Here is a 22,430-nt window from a genome sequence, read left to right on the forward strand (position 1 = left end):
TTAGCACGTGCAGGGGGTAAAGAGTCAGGGGACAGTCCGGACTCTGAAAATACATCATCTACAATGTCTAGAACAGGTGAAATAGCAAGGGGTCTGTGCTGAGGAAGAAGCAGGAAGTCTCTGAGCCTTTTCTTAGATTCAGAATAATCTTGGCTCTCCCAGTGGAAATGCTCCCTCATAGTATGCAGTGTTTCCCCAAAAGAATAGTCCTCAGGAGGAGAGGCTGAAGGAATGGATTCTTCAGCATCAGAATCCTCATAGGGAAGCATGGAGTAATCCTGTTCAGAAGAAGAATCAGAGAAAATAGAAACCTGATCAGAAGAATCATACTCTGTCTCTTGCCTAGGCCTCTTATCAGGAGGGGGATGGGAACCCCTGATCAAGGTAATTAGGTCTTCGGCCATTTTGAGCATCTGTTTTTTAGACATGGAAGTCTGAATAGGAGAATGCTGTACTTGTTTCTTTGTCTTTAAAGCTGCTTTAGTCTTTGTCTTTGAAGCTGAAGATGGCTTAACATATAGTTGTGTAGGTCTGAAGACACCCTCAGAAGCTGATGCCTGCTCAGCGGCTCCGGACCCATCTGAGGGATTGCTTTCCAAGTGTTCAATACCTTGAGTTTCCAGAGGCCCAGTCGGCTCCACGTGGGAGTCGGTAGTGGCCTGTGGCTCTGAAGTAGTGGGCGCCAGAGGCTGCGAAAGCACCTCACTGAGAACCGGCGACTGGCCTAGAACAGGTTTCATCGTCAGTTTTGTACCTCGGATGCCTATCCTTGTCCTTGCATTTTTTTGTAAACTCCAGTTGTCGGCTGTTCTGCCGGCATTATATAATTAAATCTTTGGCCAAAGTAATGAAATGCAAAATCGAACCGAAGCTTGATAGTGCATTGGTTAAATCTAGCACAAAACTGACAGCTAGCAATGTTGTGATCAGGGCCTAGGCAAGAAATACAGTAAGAGTGAAAATCCTTATGAGGTATTTGCTTCCGACAAGAAATACAATTATTAACTTTTTCTGACATCGGTCTGGAGCAAGAAAAAAGTTTCCCCAATGGGGTACTTAGCTTTAATGAAGACTTTGGTACTGAAATTCAGAATTGAAAATCTCAGGAGTCGGCCGACCGGCACTTGCAAACTGCTTTTGCTTCAAGCACCGTGTGGCAAGAAAGACTGAATAAAATGTCGTTGGCTGCATATTTTATACCCCTGGCGCACTGACGTCAGGAAAGAGGCAAAAGCAACCAACGCCGGACCTAGACTTTGAAATTCTGGCCGACTGCGGGTAGCCTGCCAGCAGGATAAGCCAAGAGTAATGACTGCAACAGTGAAACACGATGAACATCCACAACCATGTAAAAGGGTTTTTATTGCTAAATTAATTCATATCTGGAAGATGTGAGCCACAAGTACTGCCTTGCTACTACCATTGAGCTTGGAACAGAGGGAAGTAGCTAGTAGGGGCAGAGAAGTACTCTTATGCTGTATGTTCCAGAGCATTATTATAATTATCATTATTATAACTATTATCATTATTAACATTATCATTATTATTATTATTAGTTTACATTTATTTACCAAGAAAGTCCAACTGAACACAGGTTCTTTTTCAGTGGAGGCCCAGCGAGAAAAGCTTCAAACGCAGTAAATAACTTTTACATCAGACAGTTATGTTTACATAATACAGTTTGCAATACATAGTAACAGTACACAGTAGTACAGTAGTCTTTATGGAATACATAGTTACAGTATACAGTAGTATAGTATTTTTTTAGGAATACATAGTAACAGTATACAGTAGTACAGTAGTCTTTATGGAATACATAGTTACAGTATACAGTAGTATAGTACTTTTTATGGAATACATAGTAACAGTATACAGTAGTCTTTATGGAATACATAGTTACAGTATACAGTAGTGCAGTAGTTTTTATGGAATACATAGTAACAATATACAGTAGTGTAGTAGTTTTCATGGAATACATAGTAACAGTATATAGTAATGTAGTTGTTTTTATGGAATACATAGTAACAGTATACATTAGTATAGTCATTTTTATGGAATACATAGTAACAGTATACAGTACTATAATCATGTTTATGGAATACACAGTAACAGCATACAGTAGTACAGTAGTTGTTTTGGAATACATAGTAACAGTATACAGTAGTAAAGCATTTTTTAACAGTGAAAAAGCTAGCTACATTTGCATACAGAATACTTATAGCAGTTTTATGTGTTCTAAAATTATGAATAATTACACATTTACTGTGCTATGCAGATTCAGAGGACCGCAAAGCTAAGGATGAAATACAAGTTAACATAACAGGTGGGTGAGGGTAAATTAAAGTTGAAGAGAGAAAGGAAAGGGAACATTAATGGGGAAATAATGTGCTGAGAGAGGGAGAGAGAGAGATAGAGAGTTGGTAGAGAGCAGTAGGTAGCATAAAGATTAATCAGGGTTTTCACAATTACAGAGCCAGGTTGCAGTAGGTGGATTTTAGGCTATGGATGTAATAAACATTAGCATAGGAAGAGGGGGATTCAGGGGTAATTAAAGCAGGATACAGAATGGAAGAGGTCCGTTAGTGGGGTAGCAAAGTTCTGGGAGAGAGGGAAGTGTTAACAGAGCAGTACTAAGTACAAGAGATTAATCAGGGTTGTCATAGTTACAGAGCCAGGATTACTGTAGGTGGGATTTTAACTCCTTTTTGAAGGCTGTTGGGGGGAAGGTTGTTTCACTGTTCAGCAACAGTGTTGTTATAGATGGAAATAACTGTGGAATTATTGGCTTTGGTCATTCTCTAATAGGAGTTTTTGACTGGATCACAGGACTCTAGTTTTGGAGCTTGGGCGAAGTAGGTTTTGTACAACAGGAGTTTTTTCATGGTAGTGAAGTAATTTGTGGGTTAGTAAAAATTGATTATAAAGAATAAGATTGGGAAGTTGCAGACAATTAACTGCTTTAAGGGGAGTGCAGTGGTGTGTTCTGTAAGGTATACTTGTTGCAAATTTGGCAATGTTATTATAACATGCTTGCAGCTTGGAAAGGTCAGATTTTCTGAGATTGGTGAATAGAGGTGAGATGTACAAAAGAGTGGAGATGAGATGTGTGTGTGCTACAGTGGCTCTGGTGGAGTATGTTGTTTGTTCCTGTATAGCATGGCAAGTCTTTTATGTACATTTTTTATGATATTGGATATACGTATGTCAAATTTCATGTTACTGTCGATAGCAACTCCTGGCAGTTTGGTGTGACTAACAGGAGATATGACTGTGTTATTAGTAGAGCTGATGTTGAATTTAATGTTATTAGTAGAGTGCTGTGTAGGTGGAAAGATAATAAGCTGAGTTTTATTGGGATTTAATATTAATTGTGATTCAGACATCCAACTTTTAACAGCAAGAAAAGAGTATTGTGTTTGTTGAAGCAGTGCCTGGGGGGATGAAGAAGCACAGATTAGTGTGGAATCATCCACATATTGGATAACAGAAGCATGAAGTGTGGCAGTGTGAAGGTTATTAGTGAAAAGAGAAAACAGCAGTGTTCCAAGAATGGAACCCTGTGGGACCCCTTGTGAGACTGGTAGTAATGTGGAGAGTTCCTGGTGCCATCTGACTGCCTGCTGTTAGCCTGTTAGGTAATTTCTAAACAAGGAAATGGTGGATGAGCTTAGATTAATTCTACAAGACTGTTGAGATTATCATGATTAACCACGTCAAAGGCCTTCAAAAGTTCTAGGATTATAGCTAAGACATAATTTCCATTGTTTCTGTGTTTGTTGACTGTCTGAAAGATATACGAGCTATAGTAGCGCTGTGTGATGGTCTAAAACCATGCTGTGTATTTAGCAATAGATTTTAACAGTTTAGGGATGTCATGATTTGTTTGTGTAGACACCTATCAAGGACTTGGGAGAGTATGGCGATAGGTCAATAATTGGTTAATTCTTTGGAGTTGCCTCATTTGTGGAGCGGAGTGAAGTAAGACATTTTCTAACGATGGAGTACTATATTTTCAGCTTTAGAGCGATTAATGAGAATTGTTACAGGATATGCAATAGCATTAGTGGCAATCTTTAAGAATTCATCTGGCAGTTTATGTGCGGAGAGAGTTGTAGGTTTTAGTTTATTAAGCATCTTTTTAAAAGTGGAGATGGGGGATAAGTTGCAGACAGAAGCTCAGATTAGTAGTATTGATTTTGGTTGACATGATAGTGCTAGAAGGCTTTTGAGAGTTAGCTAGAGTTAGGATGGAATCTGTAAAGAACTTGTTGAACTGAGTTGCCATGTTTGTTGAGCTGACAGTGGTTGCAGGAGCAGGGATGCCAGCTTTTCCTGGGTGGAGCAATTTGTTGATGGTTGCCCAACATTTGTTAGGATTAGTTTGATATCTGTTTTGAGTGTTGTCATGGTAGCATGTTTTGTCTTCTTTAATCCTTTTCTTTGCCTTATTTCTAAACTCAATATATTTTTGCCAGTAGGGGTATCTGTTTTCTTCAAGGTTACCCAGGTTTTGTCCCTGTTATGTAGTAGAGATCTAGTCTCTTTGGATAAACAGGGGGCATAGTTACCTTTAATTATTATGGTTTTAGAGGGTGTATGGTGGTCTAGTATGCCGAGGAATGCTGAGTTAAAGTAAGATACGGCATTATCTAGGTTGTGTTCTCAAGGGGTGCCAGTTACAACTTGCTAGAGCGGCAATAAAATTGTTGAGGTTAAAAGATGTGGCAGATTTTACTAGATAGGTTTGACTCCTGATTAGACAGGTTGTTAGGTGGTCACTCAGCCTGTCTTGGAGACAGCCTGAAATATTAATTTCATCTGGTCTGTTTGACAATATCCAATCGAGTGTTGATTCCTTCTTTGTACTTTTATTGACTCAAGTTGGATCTTGGATAAGCTGAGGAAACCCATGGAGGTTTACGGAGTTTGTAGGTTTGGAGGAGCTGCATGTTAGCCAGTCAACATTGAAATCTCCTAGTATTAAGGTTTCTTGAGGTAGTGAGTTAGAGGTCCAGTGAAGCAGATTTTCTGTGGTATCTATATTGTTACCTGATGGAAAGTAGCAGCCAATTAGGTTTATAGCTTTTTTAGTATTTAAATGTAGTTTAGTAATTCTGACTTCTGCTGTTGCTAATGTAGGTAGTGGAAGGTCCATTATTACAATGTTAAACTGGTTCTTAAATGAAATAGCAATGCCTCCACCTTTTTTCTTAGCTCTATCTTTATGCAGTAGGTTACAGCCAGGAGGAACTATTTTGTTGTCAGCTGCATCTTGTTTTAGCCATGTTTCAGTGAAGCAGGTCAGAGGGAGCAGCACAAAAGTTTTTGGGGTACATTAGCTATTAATTGCTATTGACTCCTAAACAACTTTTCAGGATTAACATGTTTCTTTAGAATGAGTAGGTGGCATACCCCCATGCAAGTAATAAGAAAGGGACTGGTGAATATAAAGAAGAAATGAGCAGAGAAAAACTGTAAGCTGTAGACCAAAGCTGAGTGGTGAGCAGTAGGAAAGCTGTAGGCTAAAAAGAAACAAAAATATTCACTAGAGTAACTGCACAAGGTGATTGCTCTATATGTGACTTTTAGGTGGTCTTTGAGTTAAACTGTTACAGCAGGGTTGACTATTAGGAGGCCTGCACAAAAAGCACATAACCTTAACATGGGAGCGCAACCACTAGCATATAGCAGCATGCAGTAAGAAGTACTTTGACATATCTGAGTATCCCCCCAAGTAAACTGTAAGTTTAGATCCAACAGAAAATATGGAAGCTTTGAAGAGGGGAGAATTAGAGTGGATTAATATGGGAACATGAGCTAACATACAAGAAGTTAGAATAACAAGTAGAAAGAAGGCTTCAAAGAGAGGGAGAGAAACAGACTGGGTAGCAGAGTTTGTCACAGAGGGAAGGTAAGAGCGGTGCCTGAGCTGCTCTAGGGGTGTGTGTGTGTGTGTGTGTGTGTGTGTGTGTGTGTGTGTGTGTGTGTGTGTGTGTGTGTGTCTGTGTGTGTGTGTGTGTGTGTGTGTGTGTGTGTGTGTGTGTGTGTGTGTGTGTGTGTGTGTGTGTGTGTGTGTGTGTGTGTGTGTGTGTACCTGTATGTGTACCTGTATGTATGTTGCTGATTTTCCTGATGGGTTTCTGGGGAAGAAGAGGCTGAATACTATGTCAAAAGGTAGGTACAGTATGTCAAAGGATGTTTACACTGGTAGGACATTTACTGGTAGGTATAGTATGTCAAATGATGGTTACACTGGTAGGACATTTACTGAAAAGTGAAGGCTTATAAGGAATCTGAGGGAGTGATTACTCATAACAGGACCAAGAGCTGACAAGATAAATCAGGATGCAGGTGGAAGCAACAGAGGCAGACAAAAGACTAGGAGTATGCAGGTAAATAAAGCTTAGGAAGCCAGAGGTAAAGGCAGGCCTTTCATCTCTCCTGCCTAACTTGCCATTATGAGAAACATTCTTACTAATCACTCTACTGGACTATTTTCACCAGCTCCACCTCCCAGCCACTAGCCGCCTGCATTTCCTGCCAAGCGAAGAACCCTGTCAGTTCCTGCAGTACATGCAGGTACAAATGCCCTATTAGAGAGTTAGTTGATAAGGCAGCAGAAATGGTTAGAAAGATAGCAGGCATTTGCAAAGTACTGGGATGCACAATACCATTTTCATAGTCATCATCCAACAAAGGCATTAAAGGATTAGGTGAGGAAAAGAACTGCAAAACTATGGTGCAAAGTTACATTAGGTAAGGAAGAGTCATCACAGAGATAAGAGCTCTGTACCAAAAAGCATTATTAATTAAACCCAGAGGAAAACTCTTTGTTTAACTAGGTATTACAATGTTACATCAGATGGTAGTACTTATACATTGAGGAGATTAGAAGGGGCTGACTGAAACGAGAATTAAAGAATGGAAATGGACAAATTTGGGATAAGGAATGGGATAAGGCAAGGAAAAAACATGAAAGAAAAGGATAGAAAAAGGCAATAAGGTTGGAAGAAATAATAAGCATTGTTGATGATTGCAGATCCTTTTAGATAAGACAGAAATGGCAGGGCACAGAAAAAAATGAGATATTGGTGAGAAAAGGAGATTGGATATGATGATACCTAAGGTTGTGGTCTACAGGAAGGGCAGTCTGAGCAGAACAAGTAGTGAAGAAGTACTATATGTAGTGGAAAAGAGACAAACTGTTTAAACAATACAGGATGGTTGGAGAAGAAACAGCATAAAATATTATGTCAGTCTGAGTGATCAGCCACTTCATATGTTAAGGACGAATGCTTAAAGTCTAATGAAGAGAATAAGGCAGTGCAATGCGAATGAAAAGATGAGGAATTAAATCTGCTAGAAGCATGCTAGCTCATCTTAAGTTCGAAGGCAGAAAGGGAAAATGGATTGACACAAGTCCTGAAATGGAATAAATTTGCCCAACTTGTGTAAGAGAGAACCAAGAGTAACAGGATGCTGGACAGTCTGCTCGATAAAGCAGAGGGTGCAAATGGCTGGACATATAGACACCAGAATCAGATGGTGATGATGCAGCCATATTATCTACTGTATGGGAGAGATAACAAAACTCACGGACTGAAATAGAAGGTAGTCGACTACAGATGGGTGGATGACGAGAAACGTAGAATAAGGGTGGAAATGGAACTTAAATTTTGCAGGGAAGTAAAAAAGCTATCTCAGAAAAAAAAATCAATTATTAGTAATTAAGTTATAATAAAACAGGCACAGAAATGAGCTTTCATGCATGCTATTCTTCAGAGGTTTAAGATACATAGGTACCAATGACCAAGTTATAGTCAAGTAATTAGTACAATTAAAGTATTAATGTTTCAAGCATTTTCCTGGTAACCCCGGCATTCACATTCAATCCACGGAAAATATGAACATTTAGAACTACAACCCAGTTGTATTCTTACTTTTTACAGAATATTACCACCTTTTTTACACTGTTAGAGAAAGTCTACAGTACTTGCTATTTAAACATTTAGCACCATTTCCCCCATGACGAGTTTTAGCTACACAGCTGTTTCTAATATCATACATATCCTCATGTATTTGCTCTTCAGATTTTCTTATGATTTCACCCCCCCACTACCCCCACCACCAAAAAAATAAAGTGCAGAGATCATAGATAGTGGCAAAAAAAACTTGCATGGTATCACAGTGAGCATAAGTATTGCGATTACTCATAGCTTTTGACAGACTTTATTTAATTGCAGACTGCTCAATTAAAGCACCAGCATGTATTAATGCTTTCTCTAGTTAGTGCTTGCAAAGCTGTACTAGCACATTTATAACACAAACCAGCCCTGAAAATACTGCATCTGACCCAAGTTCAGATAGCTGCTCAGGCACTTGTAGGACCTGGTGGAGAAGAATGGCAGTGACTGACTTTTGGTGGCACGCATATCCTAAGAGAAGAAAGGTATCTCTGGCACACCTCATGGGTGACAGCTAGAGAGAACATTAGGTGTTCCACCTCATGGAACTTAAGCCTAGCAACACTATACTGAAGAGTGCAGTCAGTCACACAATAGGTTAGACAGCATTTACATATGTGGCTGCCACTGTAGAATCATTAAAGTGCCAAATAACAGCACATCCCAAGCAAAATATATTGTTTCTATGAATTATTAAATAAAAGTCTATTTCTGTGAATTATTGCATATAGGTTCACAGAGAGATTATTACTACATTCATTTGGCATATCATGTAGGGTGATGGTGCAGATTGATTCAACATCCAATGTCAGGAATCTAAAATAAGAAATACCATAATTATTCATCATTATCAGCAAGTAAAGTGGTGGTACTGCGGTAGCGTTGTCACCTCACAGTAAGACGTTGTCCTGTTTGATTCTCAGCTAGAGCATCTTCTGTGTGGAGACATGCGTGAATGGGCGTACCTTCATTGAAGGCTGTGCATCAGAGCCGGCAACTTGGCACGTAAAAATCTACTGCCAAACATTAGTGGACCGGAGTTTCGCTGTGGCGACCCCTAACCAGGAAAAGCTGAAAGACTCAACATCAGCAGGTAAAGTAGCAGCAGCATTATTACATTAATAAAAATTTCCACAATCCTTAACAAGGCTTTAAGCATTATATAGAAATAGTTTTAAAACCTAATCAATGCCCTAAGTGCACCCAGGATGACCTATGCTTCATTAAGGGCATGGGTGTTTGAGATGCCACAAAGGGCAGATAGGAGTGAGTGGCTGCTGTCAACTTGCCCATCCTGAAAGAAGAAGGTAATCAAGGTTCACTGCAATATGTAGCATACTGGCTTGCCGGCTCCATGCTGCACAAGTGGTGAGTCACTCAGTCTGAAGGTTGCTTATGCTCAGAAGCATGCATGCATGCATGCACTTCTTTAGGGCAGGGATCATGGAGCTGGTAAGGCTGTTGCTGCTGTAATGGAGAGGGAGTTATGGTACTCCTCAGTAAACAGCATGACATTGCACCAATCCTCAGTCTCCTCTCTGGTTATGAACGCTGGTAGCTGGTAAGCTAAGGTTGGCCCAGTAGACCCTGTGAACAAGGAGAGGAACTGCTGGCAGCTGATGGTCAGCTGTGAGGAGGGCAACTAAACAGTTTCATTATCCAGCTCTTCTGAAATGCTATAAAGCATATTAGGGAGCTGCACAATTCTTCTGTGGTGGGTCAGGTCACAAATGCAAGCACTTCAAGTTGTGAAACCAAGAATAAATCATTAATCATGTGCTCAGAGTTATCAGCAAACAATCTGAGCTCATATAAAAAATGATTAGGGTGTCTATACATATGTAGGATTACCAGATGTGAAACTTCCTAGTATACAGTACCATCATTTAATATTGAATGAATAGAAGATGAGTAATATTTTTCAAGTATAGTTACACCATTATGCTTTCCAGCATGGTGTATTTTAACTCTGAGCTGTACTAACTGTTCTCAGTGATTTAAATCTAAAGTAGCACTTAGCACAGACTGCCGTGATCAATATGGAGTGGCCAGTTCATTGTGTCATTATGGCCTACAAACACACACACACACACACACACACACACACACACACACACACACACACACACACACACACACACACACACACACACACACCTACTGGCTGAACAAATTACCTACTAGCATATCTGTATAATGTAGGAGTAAAGCAGAGGCCATGTCATACCTTACAACGACATAGTAAAGGCACACATACTCTGCTCAGAAACTACAGTTATTTTCCATTTATAGTCTTTAAATATTTTCAGTGCCTCCCATGTCTAGATTATCCCTCAAGTATGCTCATAGTGTCATTTTGGTATACAAATTGTCACCTTTTTCAAACCATTTCCCTTTTTTGCTGCATTCTCCTGCAGTGGTCTAAGAACAACCAATCCTAAAAATATATAGCTCTATTCATATAAGTGTTACTTACTTTAGTATGCCTTCTACTCCTTGATTTTAAAGCCACAAGATGCCTTTTCTCTACATAGCTGCAAATGGGTATACATTAAGTGTTATGGATGATCTGCTAATTCTAAGGCAGACTTTGACTTGGGGTTGTGAAATGTAGTCCTAGTGGTATGTCAAATTGATTAGTGCATATTTTTTGTCCTGCAAAATCTACAACTGAAAGTGCTCATTTGTCTTGACAATGACCACAGCTTCTTGTTTTTATAAGCCCCCTTTCTTTTCCACATCACATAGGGGATCTGCTTATGCAGATTATAACTCAATGAGGCCCATTAAGCGTACTGCTTACTGTAAAGTAATTTCAAGGTGTGAAACTACTTGTTTATTTTAAATTATACGTTATATGATTTCAAAATGGGAAATATGGGAAGATACAGTTAATTCATTACTACTAGACACTGTAGTTAGTAACTTACAATGAATATGACAAATCCCTAGAAACTATATTTCACAACCCCAACTCCAGCCTCATTGCTGAGCTAACTCTGAATCTAGTCCTGAAAATTTAAAAGATTTTCTACCCGGTAAATGCTACACTAAACTAAAATAATACAATAATCCATCAGGACTGATGGTTTCATATATAACACTGACTAAAATAACCATGGGGTAATATCTGACTGCCAAGGTTGCATGTACTTTTGTGATTATGACCACCACAATGTGGCACTGTCAGCTTTTGACACCACATTACTCCTGAGTTTGATACATATAACAGTAACACTATATGAAAAAAGTATATCTTCTCAAGTTGCCTGAAATAAATGGCAGAACATAATCTGCCTAAATCCATAGGTCACAAAATCAAAAGGAAGCATTATTAGAGAGACTTAAGCAAAGACAAAACTTTTTAATTGCATTTCTTCAGTGAAATGAAAACAGATGGCAGACTAATGGTGATTAAATTACATACCTGTGTAAAAAAGCTAGATATTCCTGCTTGACATGAACCATATTGTTCACCAAATTTTCGATGATAATCTGCAGAGTCCCCAGGGGAAAAAAAAACAATTAAAACTCAGAAGGCATAATTGAACATTTTAGAATATATAGCACAAAAACACAATAGCAAAGAAACTAAGGTCCCTATTACAAAGTTCATTATACATTCACATATGAACATAATAAGTGAAACAGGTAGGGAGGTATGAGTCTGACAACTCGACACTTCAGCGACATGCTAGTTGCCTCTAACAACGATACGGACCAGATACCACAGCAGTAACATCATGCTGGTTCTTGGTCTAGACTACACGGTGAGTTACTGCAGCAGCCTGTCATTACAGTGAATCAACAGCCCACAGTCCTGAGAGGTTAGGTAAAAATGTGGATTACTATGGATCTGATGTGTCAAATGTTTTAAGGGATGGCTCATATAACAGAGAAAAGGATAGACTCAGGATTTAGGAGTTTGGATGTCAGACCTACTTACATGCACTGTAGCCTACACTGGGTCCATCTACATATGCACTACACATGCTAAGGCATTAAGGATCCAGCTACTGACACTTCCTATGTGCTAACTGCTATACATGTGTAGGGTTACCATATTTGGTTATATGAAAAAGAAGACAAAAAAAAATGTGGTGGTATTATACCAGCACACATTTTTTCGTCCTCTTAGGGTTGCCGGGTCAGGACAACACTAGGTGAAGACCAAAAAAAAAAAAAAACAGCATACGAACCAATCAAAAACGTGCACAGTGGACCCTCTTCTGTTCAATGCGGAACATCAAGCAGTTCAAAATTGAACAGAGCTCTGTTTTGCAATTTTTTGATTGGCTGGTATACAGCCAATACAATACAGGCCAATCAAAAAAAAAAAAAAAAAGCGGAGGCTGTTTTGCCGGGACTGTAACTGGCAGTGCGAGACTTGGGATCTGACTGCTGATCCCTGGATAATCCCACTGAAATAGGAACATCTGTTTTTTGAAAATTCTGCAATTTGTCCAGGTTTTTGAAAAACCTTGCCAAATCACAGAATTTTCAAAAACGGCCCGGACGACCAGACAGGAGCCTAAAAAAAAGGACGTGTCTGAGGAAACACGGATGTATGGTAACCTTATACATGTGTAGAGTGTGTGTGTGTGTGTGTGTGTGTGTGTGTGTGTGTGTGTGTGTGTGTGTGTGTGTGTGTGTGTGTGTGTTTCTGTTTGGAAAAAGATTAAAACATGAAGGCTCTGAGAGACTATGTAAGCTAAGTGGGTCAGCAAACACTGCCAAGCCTGTTGGGGGGAGGGGCAGCTTATGTCATACAATGACAAATATGCTGGTGTGAGGGGTATAGCAGTAGGTTACAAAAGCAGTTACTATGGCATTACCATGTAGACTTGGGCTAGCACACTGATCTTTACATTACTGCTGCATATTTAGCCTATTTAGCCTTTTCTGACAGTGTTTTTTATTGCACTGGGTATAGCAGTGTTTATTCTGGGTAAAAGACATCTGCTATCACATGTCCATATGGTCTCTTTGCATATGGATGGCACAACAGCTGTGACATTCTGTGGCATTTTAGGCAGATGTTTTTCCTGAAATGTGATCTTGTAGGTCATAACCTTATACTAAATGTATGATTCATGGACTGAGTGTGGGGCACTCCTTAAACCCGCTAGCATTTCAGGACACCTCAAGGCTCAATTCCTCAGAGCTGCTCTTGATTTGGCTACTTTGCCTGATAGTTACGGAGAATATGCTGCAACTAAAACCATCCACTGCTAAAAGAATGAAAATAAGTATTATTTTGCACTTCTCATTACTTTACTGTATTTCATAAGAATCATGTATTAATTGTTACATTTCTTGAACTTTAGTAGAGTTTCAAAGCTGGACTGTTTCCACTGCTGCTGAACATTGTGTCTGCTAATTTTACAGGATAGTAGTATCTAGACTACGTGGTCTCCCCACACTTGAGCTCTAAAACCAGCATTTTTACATTAACAGGGTTTTCTCACTGAACTCCTGTTGGCTGAAAGCTTATTGTGTGTTTTCCTGACTAGTCTGTAGGCCTTGCTATTGTAAAGCTTGTTTTGCTGATCCTATATAAGCCCATTGTTTGTACTAGGCTGCTTAGTGTGCAGCATCGATTAGTAGTGCACTATACAGATGCAAATGTATCAAGTTAAAACTTCCCCCTTAGAATGACTATTTCTGAAATCTTCCCTGGTACCCTCTAGGTGTATCTGGGTTGCAGGCAGAGCAGCATCACCTTGTTGGATAGCTACAGTTCACACTAAGTATCGCACCCACTCTTCGTCCGTGTGCTATCATTCCAGTCCAGTTAAACCTGCCCACTCTTCTCCATGGTTAAACCCATAGTAAAAAACTTGAAACCATGGACAGGCACTTTTGTGCTATCACTTTGATCAGCCTGGTATACATCAGCATCCTGAGGCAATGTAGCAAACAAACACATTACATGAGAGATGTAGTTACACTATGAAAACTGAGACAAACTCTCACATACTAACAAATCAAATGACAAACAGGCATACCTGTTCTGGCATACAGACAGAATTACAAAATTAAAAGCAATACCCCAGGCATAATTAAGTAAAATACATGCATGCATTTACTTCATCCTCATTTCACATGGAATGGAACGGAAGTCAGAAGAAGACACAGCTGTTAAGCATGAGATCACACCATGTACCTTAATCGAGTATAAATAACATTTAATATGGTTTATTATACAACATGACTGAATACCACAACAAATGGTATAAGACGAAAACAGTTATAAGAATCAGACTGCATGTAGGCAGGCAGCAGTTAGCACATGTGAGTAGAAAATAGACTTCACTAACTACACCCCGCTTATAAAGCATGGTTTTCTCCACCGGATATCACACCTAAATTCCCAGGAAAAATGTACTTCAGAAGTGTTATGCTTACCCCTACCAAAAATCTCTTTATACAACAGAAAACACTCAACACATTTAAAATTTTACTTCCAAGAAAACAGCAACCCATATGCTAGTCACTAGGTTACCCCAAAACATGCTAAGCTTTACAGGTCATATAATTAACTTCTGCTTAAGTAAAGCACATGGACAGTTCTGGGGATCCATTCTCGAAATGTCTTGATTAAACTTTCCTCACAAATAGCAGGTAACTAAATCAACCAAAATTTCAGCACTTATTTGTTGAAGACTACTCTCCTTCTTCCTCTAAATATATAGTTAAACCATTTGCAGCTGAGCAGTTCAGAGCAAGTGAAAAATACAGCAGCCAGTTATTCAGACAAGGCACGCCACCAGTGAACACATGCAGCACAGCCACAGAGTGAAAAACAAGTATGTGGCGTGCAAACTTAGTAACATTACAAGTTACTTTCCAGGGTCACAATTTTGAGAGCAGTATAGTGGTTATATACGTATATCTACATATACATCTATATATATATATATATATATATATATATATATGTATAAATATATATATATATATATATATATATATATATATATATATATATATATATCTATACACACACATATATATATATATATATATATATATATATATATATCTATACACACACACATATATATATATATATATATATATATATATATATATATATATATATCATACATCATAAATTTCACCTTTTACTTTTTGACAAATGTAAGATCGGATTATAAATCAGTCTCCTTTGAGGTAAGGGTAATGGTTGGATCCCCCCCACCAAACCCTAAAACTGCAAAGAATTTTTCCAAGGCAAATTACCTTCCATTAAGTGATAACAGAGGTAATTTTAAAGCTCCCACTAGACCCAAAGCAAAGAGCCAATGCAGAGGTGTAGACGAATGCCCTGTCCAACCACATAAACAACTGCATAGAAGCTGCAGTACCTCACCAAACTAAACCTGGTCTATCCATAAAAACAAGTCTCTCTGGTGCACTCCTGGCATAAATAGACTATATAAAAGAAGTAAGAAATTTCTGTCTAGACATAAGTGGGAGGGTGTACAACAGAGAAAAAAAACCTTCATCAGTCTCAACAGGCAAATCAGGGAACTAGTCAAGTCTTCAAAAGCTAAATACAAAGGTTTATAGGTTCATAGGTTGGTACTAGGCTATCGGCCCTAGGGCCTATACAAGCCTAGCCATAACAGTTCCCTGGCTATTTGTTCCCACAATGTTTACTTCCCTGGACCCCTGTCTAGCAGGACAACTGGCGTGATCCCTAGGGTGAATTTTCTATCTCCCATCCAATCGTCAAGGTTCCTTTTGAAGAGGGCCAAGGAGGTGCTCTGCTTGACATGTATGGGCATTCTATTCCAGAGTATGGGGAGTCTCTGGGTCAGGAACCTGTCCCTCCAGCATGTTTTGTTCATTGTGATGACAAGGTTTAGATCCCTGGAGTGTGTGGCTCTGAGGGATTGGGATTTCTTTAAATGGAGCATGTCCAACAGCTCAGGGTTTGACATGGCCTTGTATGTTAAGCAGAGATCGCCTCTGAGTAGACGATATGCCACAGAGTATAGCTGGAGTTTTTTTAGATGGTCAGCACAGGGCATCTGCTTTAGGCCTGTGATTCTTTTAGTGAGGTATTTCTGCGGCCTTTCCAGCTGTTGCAAATGTCTTGTGAGGTACATACCAAATGGGGCATTGTACTCTATAATGGGTCTAATGAGTGATGTGTACAGTGGGACAATGACCTCCTTTTTTTGGGTGAAAAGCCCTTAGTGATGAGGTGTGCCACATAGAAGGATTTCATGACTGTTGTGGCGATGTGATTACCGAAGGTGAGACCACTGTCCACCTGTGTCCCTAAGTCTCTCATCACACTTTTGGTGTTTAGTGTACTGCCACCTATGTGGTAATTCAAGGGTAATTTGTTTTTTCCAAAGGGGATAACTATACATTTCTTGGCATTAAGCTTGAGCCCATGGCTCTGGCACCAAGCATCTGTTTCTGTAAGGCCCTTTTGTAGAATATCCACATCATTTGGGGATTCAATAATGGCTCCCAGTTTGCAGTCATCTGCGAACTTTGTTAGCCAGAGTCCCTTAGTGTTGGCCTGTACTTCAGAGAAGTAGATGCCAAACAAGAGCGGTCCCAGGACTGAAACCTGAGGTACTCCACTTGTCACTTGTCTGGAGCTGGATTTGGAGTCAGCTACTTTTACAGTCTGGGTTCTGTCTGTAAGCCAGTTGGCAACCCATCGAGTGACGTAAGGATTTATGCCCAGCTTAGTAAGTTTATCTATGATTCCATAGTGAGGGATGGTGTCAAAGGCCTTGACAAGGTCCACATAGGCTGTGTGGACCACCTTACCCTCGTCCACAGCTCTGGAGACTGACTGAAAGAAGTCAATCAGGTTCAGGAGACAAGATCGGCCCTTCACGAAACCAAACTGGGTAGGGTCCTGTGTTTAAAGGTTGCCAATATCTTTGTTTATAAGTTCCATGATAATGCGTTCCATGCCCTTGCAGATCAGGCTCATCAGACTGATGGGACGGTAGTTCCCGGGATTAAAGGTGGATCCCCCGTTGTGGAGTGGGATAACTGTAGCTGTGCACCACTCAGTGGGCATGAAGCCTGAGGTGAGGCTATGATTAAACATGACACTTAGGTGAGGTGCCAGTTCATTTTTTAGTTCATGTAGTACACAGCCCGGGGTGTCATCTGGTCCCATGGATGCTGTATTCTTAGCTTTGGAGAGTGTAGTTTCTACCTGTGTGGCCATGATTACCGGAATTTGGCATTTTTTTGGTATTGAGATAGGCCCTTTAGGGGGTGAGAGGGGGGTGAAGTTGGCACTAAATCGATCTGCCAGGATATTGGCAATATCCTTGGGATCAGTACATTTAATGCCACTCTGTTGTAGCTCAGAGCATATCTCAGCATTACCATTTAGATTCTTGACACAACTATAGAATGCCTTGTGGTTGTCTTTGGAATCTTTGGCAATTTTATTTTCATAACTAGCTTTGGAGTACTTTATGAGGGATCTCAGCTTCTTACTGAGGCTGGCAAGGGAGTTTTTTTGCATCCTGGCATTTTCCTCTTCTCTGCAACAATTTCTTTCTTCTGTTGCATAGTTTGTTTATGGCAGGGGACCACCAGATTGGCTTCCTTATTTTGGAGGAGAGCATCTTGTTTCTATTTGGGATGGCACGATTCATAAACGAGTAGATGTGCTCATACAGTGCCTTAGTGTAGGACTCAGCAGTCGAGCTTTCCACTCCCGTCTGCATGGGTGTCATGAAGTTTGTCACTTCAGACTTGAGTAGCATGAAGTTGGCTTTGGAGAAGTTTTTATGGAGGTTTCCTTACTGGGGGGTGGGTGTGGGATGTGGATGTCAAGGGTGATTTGATTATGGTCAGACCTGACCAATGAGTGAGTGACCACCGGTGTGGAGCATCTATCTCCCATGTTGGTAATGACCAGGTCTAGGATATTGGAGCCCCTGCTGGGACAATGGATTAGTTGATCCAGGGCATTGGAATTTATGAATTTCAAGAACCGTTGGGAAAAGGTGTTGGTACCCGAGTAGTTTTCACAGTTAATGGCAGGGTAGTTGAAATCACCCAGTATTAGGATGTGTGGTTGTATCTTTAACATTTTCTAGTATGTTTAGAAAGATGTAGTAAGAATCTTGGGGCATGGTGGGGGATCTGTAGCAGGCTACAATTTGGACTGCAGTCTTACCTAGTGTTAGTTGCACCTGGAGAATTTCAGATGCATTGTGTTGGCAACTAGCCTGGAGGTGTGAATATCTTTGGTGAATATCAACACTCCTCCACCTTTAGTGTTTTGGTCTTGGTTTGGTGGTCGAAAAGTGTTAATTGTTGTAGCCTGGTATTGCACGGGTGCGCTCTGGAGCCCTGAACCAGGTCTCAGTTACTGCAAAGATATCGATGTTCTCCATTTTTAGGAGTGCCTCGAGAGGTGCATTTTGAGGTTTAGACTTCTAACATTGAGTAGCATTACCTTCAGATTTTGCATGCTTGTATCTGTACAGTGGTGTTTTTTTCCTTTGAACCTTGCCTAAAAAAGTTACTATAGGGATGGCAAGAGCTTTAGCCAGTAACCTGAATCCCAGGGATGACAGGTGCAGATCATCTCTGGCAAAGCATCATGGTTTGTTGATCATGTCATCCCAGGCAGACAGATACTGGATCCCCTTTGAATGACACTAGCCAATTGTTAGTTCTGTACAAAATCTTAAGGGCAATCAATCAACAATGTGCTGAGATGGCTGTAGATGGCACTACCTGTACTCAGCCAGAAGAAATAGCAAACCTGCTGGCTGATAAATTTGGCTAACATTTCACCAACTCATCACCTCTGGTCCCTACCCATGAATTGCCCCCTATCATTCCTTTATCTGTTATCACAAAAGAATAGGTCACTGCACTCTTTAAAGCTAAAAAATGAAACATCAATGGGCCCTGATGGAATTGCAGGGTGCCAGATAAATAGCTTGAAACATGACCTAACAAACCCTCTCAAATCTCTATTTAACCACAGCCTCCAGACAGGCTTTGTCCCAGTAGAGTAAAGGGCAGCAACTGCGCAGGGGGGAGGGCATCAACTGACTCATGAAACTACTGACCCGTAAGTCTGACTAGCCTTATATGCAAGGCTATGCAAAGGATAATCATGGACCTGATTAACAATGACATTGGGAATATCCAGACTCTAGACACAACCTAGTTCGGGTTCGTCAAGGGCAGGTTCTGCCTGCACAGACTGGTAGACTTCTTTGAGAAGGTCACAAAGCCATGAATGAGGGTAAGACAGTACATACCAACTAAATTTACCTAGTCAAGGCATTTGACACAATACCCCAATCAGGTATAATAAATAAACTCATAAAACTGGGTATAAACCTTTATGTCAACGGATGGGTAGCCAGATGGTTTGCATGTAGGATATGTGCTGTCAGAGTGGGGGACACCACATCCAGCAAGAGAACAGTTATCAGTGGAGTACCACAGGGCTCAGTGATGGGACCCTTCCTGTTTGGGATATACTTCTTAGATGTTAAAGCAAGTGTAGATGGCCTTTTGCTGATAAAGTATGCTGATGACTGCAAGTTTGGGGCAATCACTGACTCCCCAAATGATGTTGGTATCCTACAGAAAGGTTTGACTCAGACTAATGATTAGTGTCAGAGCCATGACCTCAAAAAATGTGAAGTAGTGCATAATAATACCATTTGGGAAATCAAATACCCCTGCAAATTGCAATATTGATAGCACCTCTAAGAGCAGAGTCAGTGGTATGAGATCTTGATACTCAGATAGATAATAATCTGAACTTTTTTTTTAAAACGTTTTTATTAGATTTTAACTAAACAAACTGATCATCACAATAACTGTATTTAGAAATTTGTGAGCAAAAAAAAGAACAATATGAACAAGCACCAACAAGAACAACTATTTATAAGAGTGTCTATTAACAATGAAGATTCTGAAAAAATTCCTATACATTACAATTACAATTGATATGAGTACAGCTATTTTTGTTTATTAAGCAGTTCCTTGAAATTTGTCCACATATTATAGTGGCAGGTGAGTCTAGTAGACCTTGATTTAATGGTAATAATTTCCAGATGACATACTTAGGTTGCAATATTTGTGAATTCTTTAAAAGAGGGTGTAGTTTCATTCTTCGATTTCTTGGTTATAACTTTCCTTGCAATTGATAAAATAGGCCCTAAAAGAAGGTATTTCATTCTTTTAACACAAACAGTAACAGGGGTATTAAAAATAATTAATGACTTAGATAAAACAAAACTATTCCCAAATAAAGCCTGTAAAAAAGATTAATGTTATTTCAGTAAGGTATAAGTGCAACTTAATCAAAGAACATGTGACCAATCTGCTTTAAGCTCCTGTTTACATCTCCAATGAATGTGCTTTTTTTTAAACATTAATTCAATTTTATGATGCGTGAAGAAAGATCTATTTAAGAATTTCCAAGTAAAGTGTTTCCACCTAAGAGAAGAAGTTGTCTGTCTGGAAGATATTAACATGATTTTTTTATCCTCTTCATCTGGAGGTCTGTTATTAATGTGAGTAAAATAGTTCCAATAGTTGTCATTGCAACTTTTTGTTTCTTTCCTCACCGCTCTATATAATTTGGTTAACAGACCCTCTCCCAATGTGTTTTGCTGTATTAATAATATTAAAAACCCAGTTAATTTTGGGATAAGATCTCTTACCCTTCATTGCATTAGCTTACTTTTACTTTCTACATACTGTCTGCAAATTATACATCCAACTACATATCTTTGTATAAATCATGTTTACTTATGATATAATCAACAGACCATTCATTACTCATTAACTGAAACCAATACATTAGATCTTTATCTTAAAATGTAATCATTATGTCTAACCTCAAGGTGAAAGTATTATTCTGAGTGTATGCTATATGGAAAAGAAGAAAAACACATGCCTTACATGTTATGATTTGTGTCTTTTGGCTTTTCCCAGTTAGGGGTCGCCACAGTGGAACTCTGGTCCACTAATGATTGGCAGTAGATTTTTCACGTGCCAAGTTTGCCAGCCCTGATGCACAACCTTCAACGAAGGTACCCCATTTACGTATGTCTCCACACAGAAGACGCTCTAGCTGAGAATCGAATGGCACAACGTCTTGCTGTGAGGCGACAACGCTACCGCAGCACCACCAGTCATGCCTTATATGTTATACTTCTATAAATTAAGTTTCTAAAGGTATTTAATATTGTAGAAATAAAATAAAAGTCAGTTGTCTGGTGACTCCTTTCTGAAAAGTAATCTTTTAGCAAATAATGTAAACTATTGTGTAGTATATTATTAAGATTAGAGTTTATATTACATTTAAATTTTATGAAAAGACATCCTCGAAGCTCTTTCTACCTCGCTATGTAAATATTATTTATTCAAAGAGATATTGTTTTTATAACTGAAGATAAACGATATAATTCTAGATCTGGTAGTCCAAACCCTCCTGCTGTCCAGTCTCTTATATGATGATTTAAGACAATTCTTGATTGTTGGGGAATCAAAGAAGTTTTAAAATTAATATTTTAAGTTCTTTAATCCATGTTTTAGATGTTGGTAAAGATAATGACTGAACATGTAAGATTTTTGATACACTTTGAAGAAACATTTGTACCATTTATTTATTAGCTTTTGTATATGGATTATACTGTTAGTATAAGTCTAATTTATTATATTATTAATGTTATCTGTTATAATTATCCAAAAATTGTTCATTTTTCTCGCCTTAAAAACACATTTAGTAAATGTATCATTTATCCTATCAATATTGTCATTTATGGGTAGTATTTTTGTTTTGTTGTCTTTAAAGGAGAGATCAGATTTTCTTTTGGAACTCATCCATTGCCTTAAAAACAACAGAAAGGGAATTATCACTTCCACTCAGTGTCAGAAAAATGTCATTCTCAAATAACTGGATTTTAATTTTGCATTTTTGCTACTGCCTTTTATGTCTAAATTTAGCCTAATATAATTAACTATAGAAAAAAACTTTGTGTAATATGTTTAAGGCTTCTTTGGGAAGTAAATTGTAGAATTCTGGTATAATTCAATCATTACCTGATGGCTTGTTATGTTTTAATTTGTTAATCCGAGTTTGAATTTCAGACATTGAGCTAGGTTTATCTATTATTTTCACTTGGTCATCACATAATTTATTTTTTACATTTTCTAAAAGCTTTGGTTATCCATTCTGAGTCTATTATTACATTACATTGATTGATTTTATTCCAATAACTTCTAAATTCTTTTTAAATATCTTCTATTTCCATCACTTTTCCTTTCCTCTTATGTGAATAAATCTCTTTTATATGGTTAGACATATTAAGTATTTTTTTCTGTTAGCTAACTTATACAGAGAGCTTGGGTTAATAGAGAAATTAATTATCTTAAACTTTTCTACATTAATCTTAGTTTTATGATTTAAAATTTCCAGACACTTAT

The 22,430-nt window shown here is 38.9% G+C and overlaps 1 protein-coding gene across 1 annotated transcript in view; it reads right to left on the minus strand.

Moving 5' to 3' along the window:
• Positions 1-22,430, minus strand: part of ITGA4 (integrin subunit alpha 4) — a 1,222,769-nt gene that overhangs the window by 769,601 nt on the left and 430,738 nt on the right. The window contains exon 5 of the mRNA XM_044075262.1: positions 11,392-11,459. Coding sequence (XP_043931197.1) covers positions 11,392-11,459 — 68 coding nt within the window. The remainder of the gene's footprint in view (positions 1-11,391; positions 11,460-22,430) is intronic.

Source organism: Protopterus annectens, chromosome 6.part0, assembly GCF_019279795.1.
Source record: "Protopterus annectens isolate FY-2018-M chromosome 6.part0, PAN1.0, whole genome shotgun sequence".
Classification (NCBI taxonomy): domain Eukaryota; kingdom Metazoa; phylum Chordata; order Ceratodontiformes; family Protopteridae; genus Protopterus; species Protopterus annectens.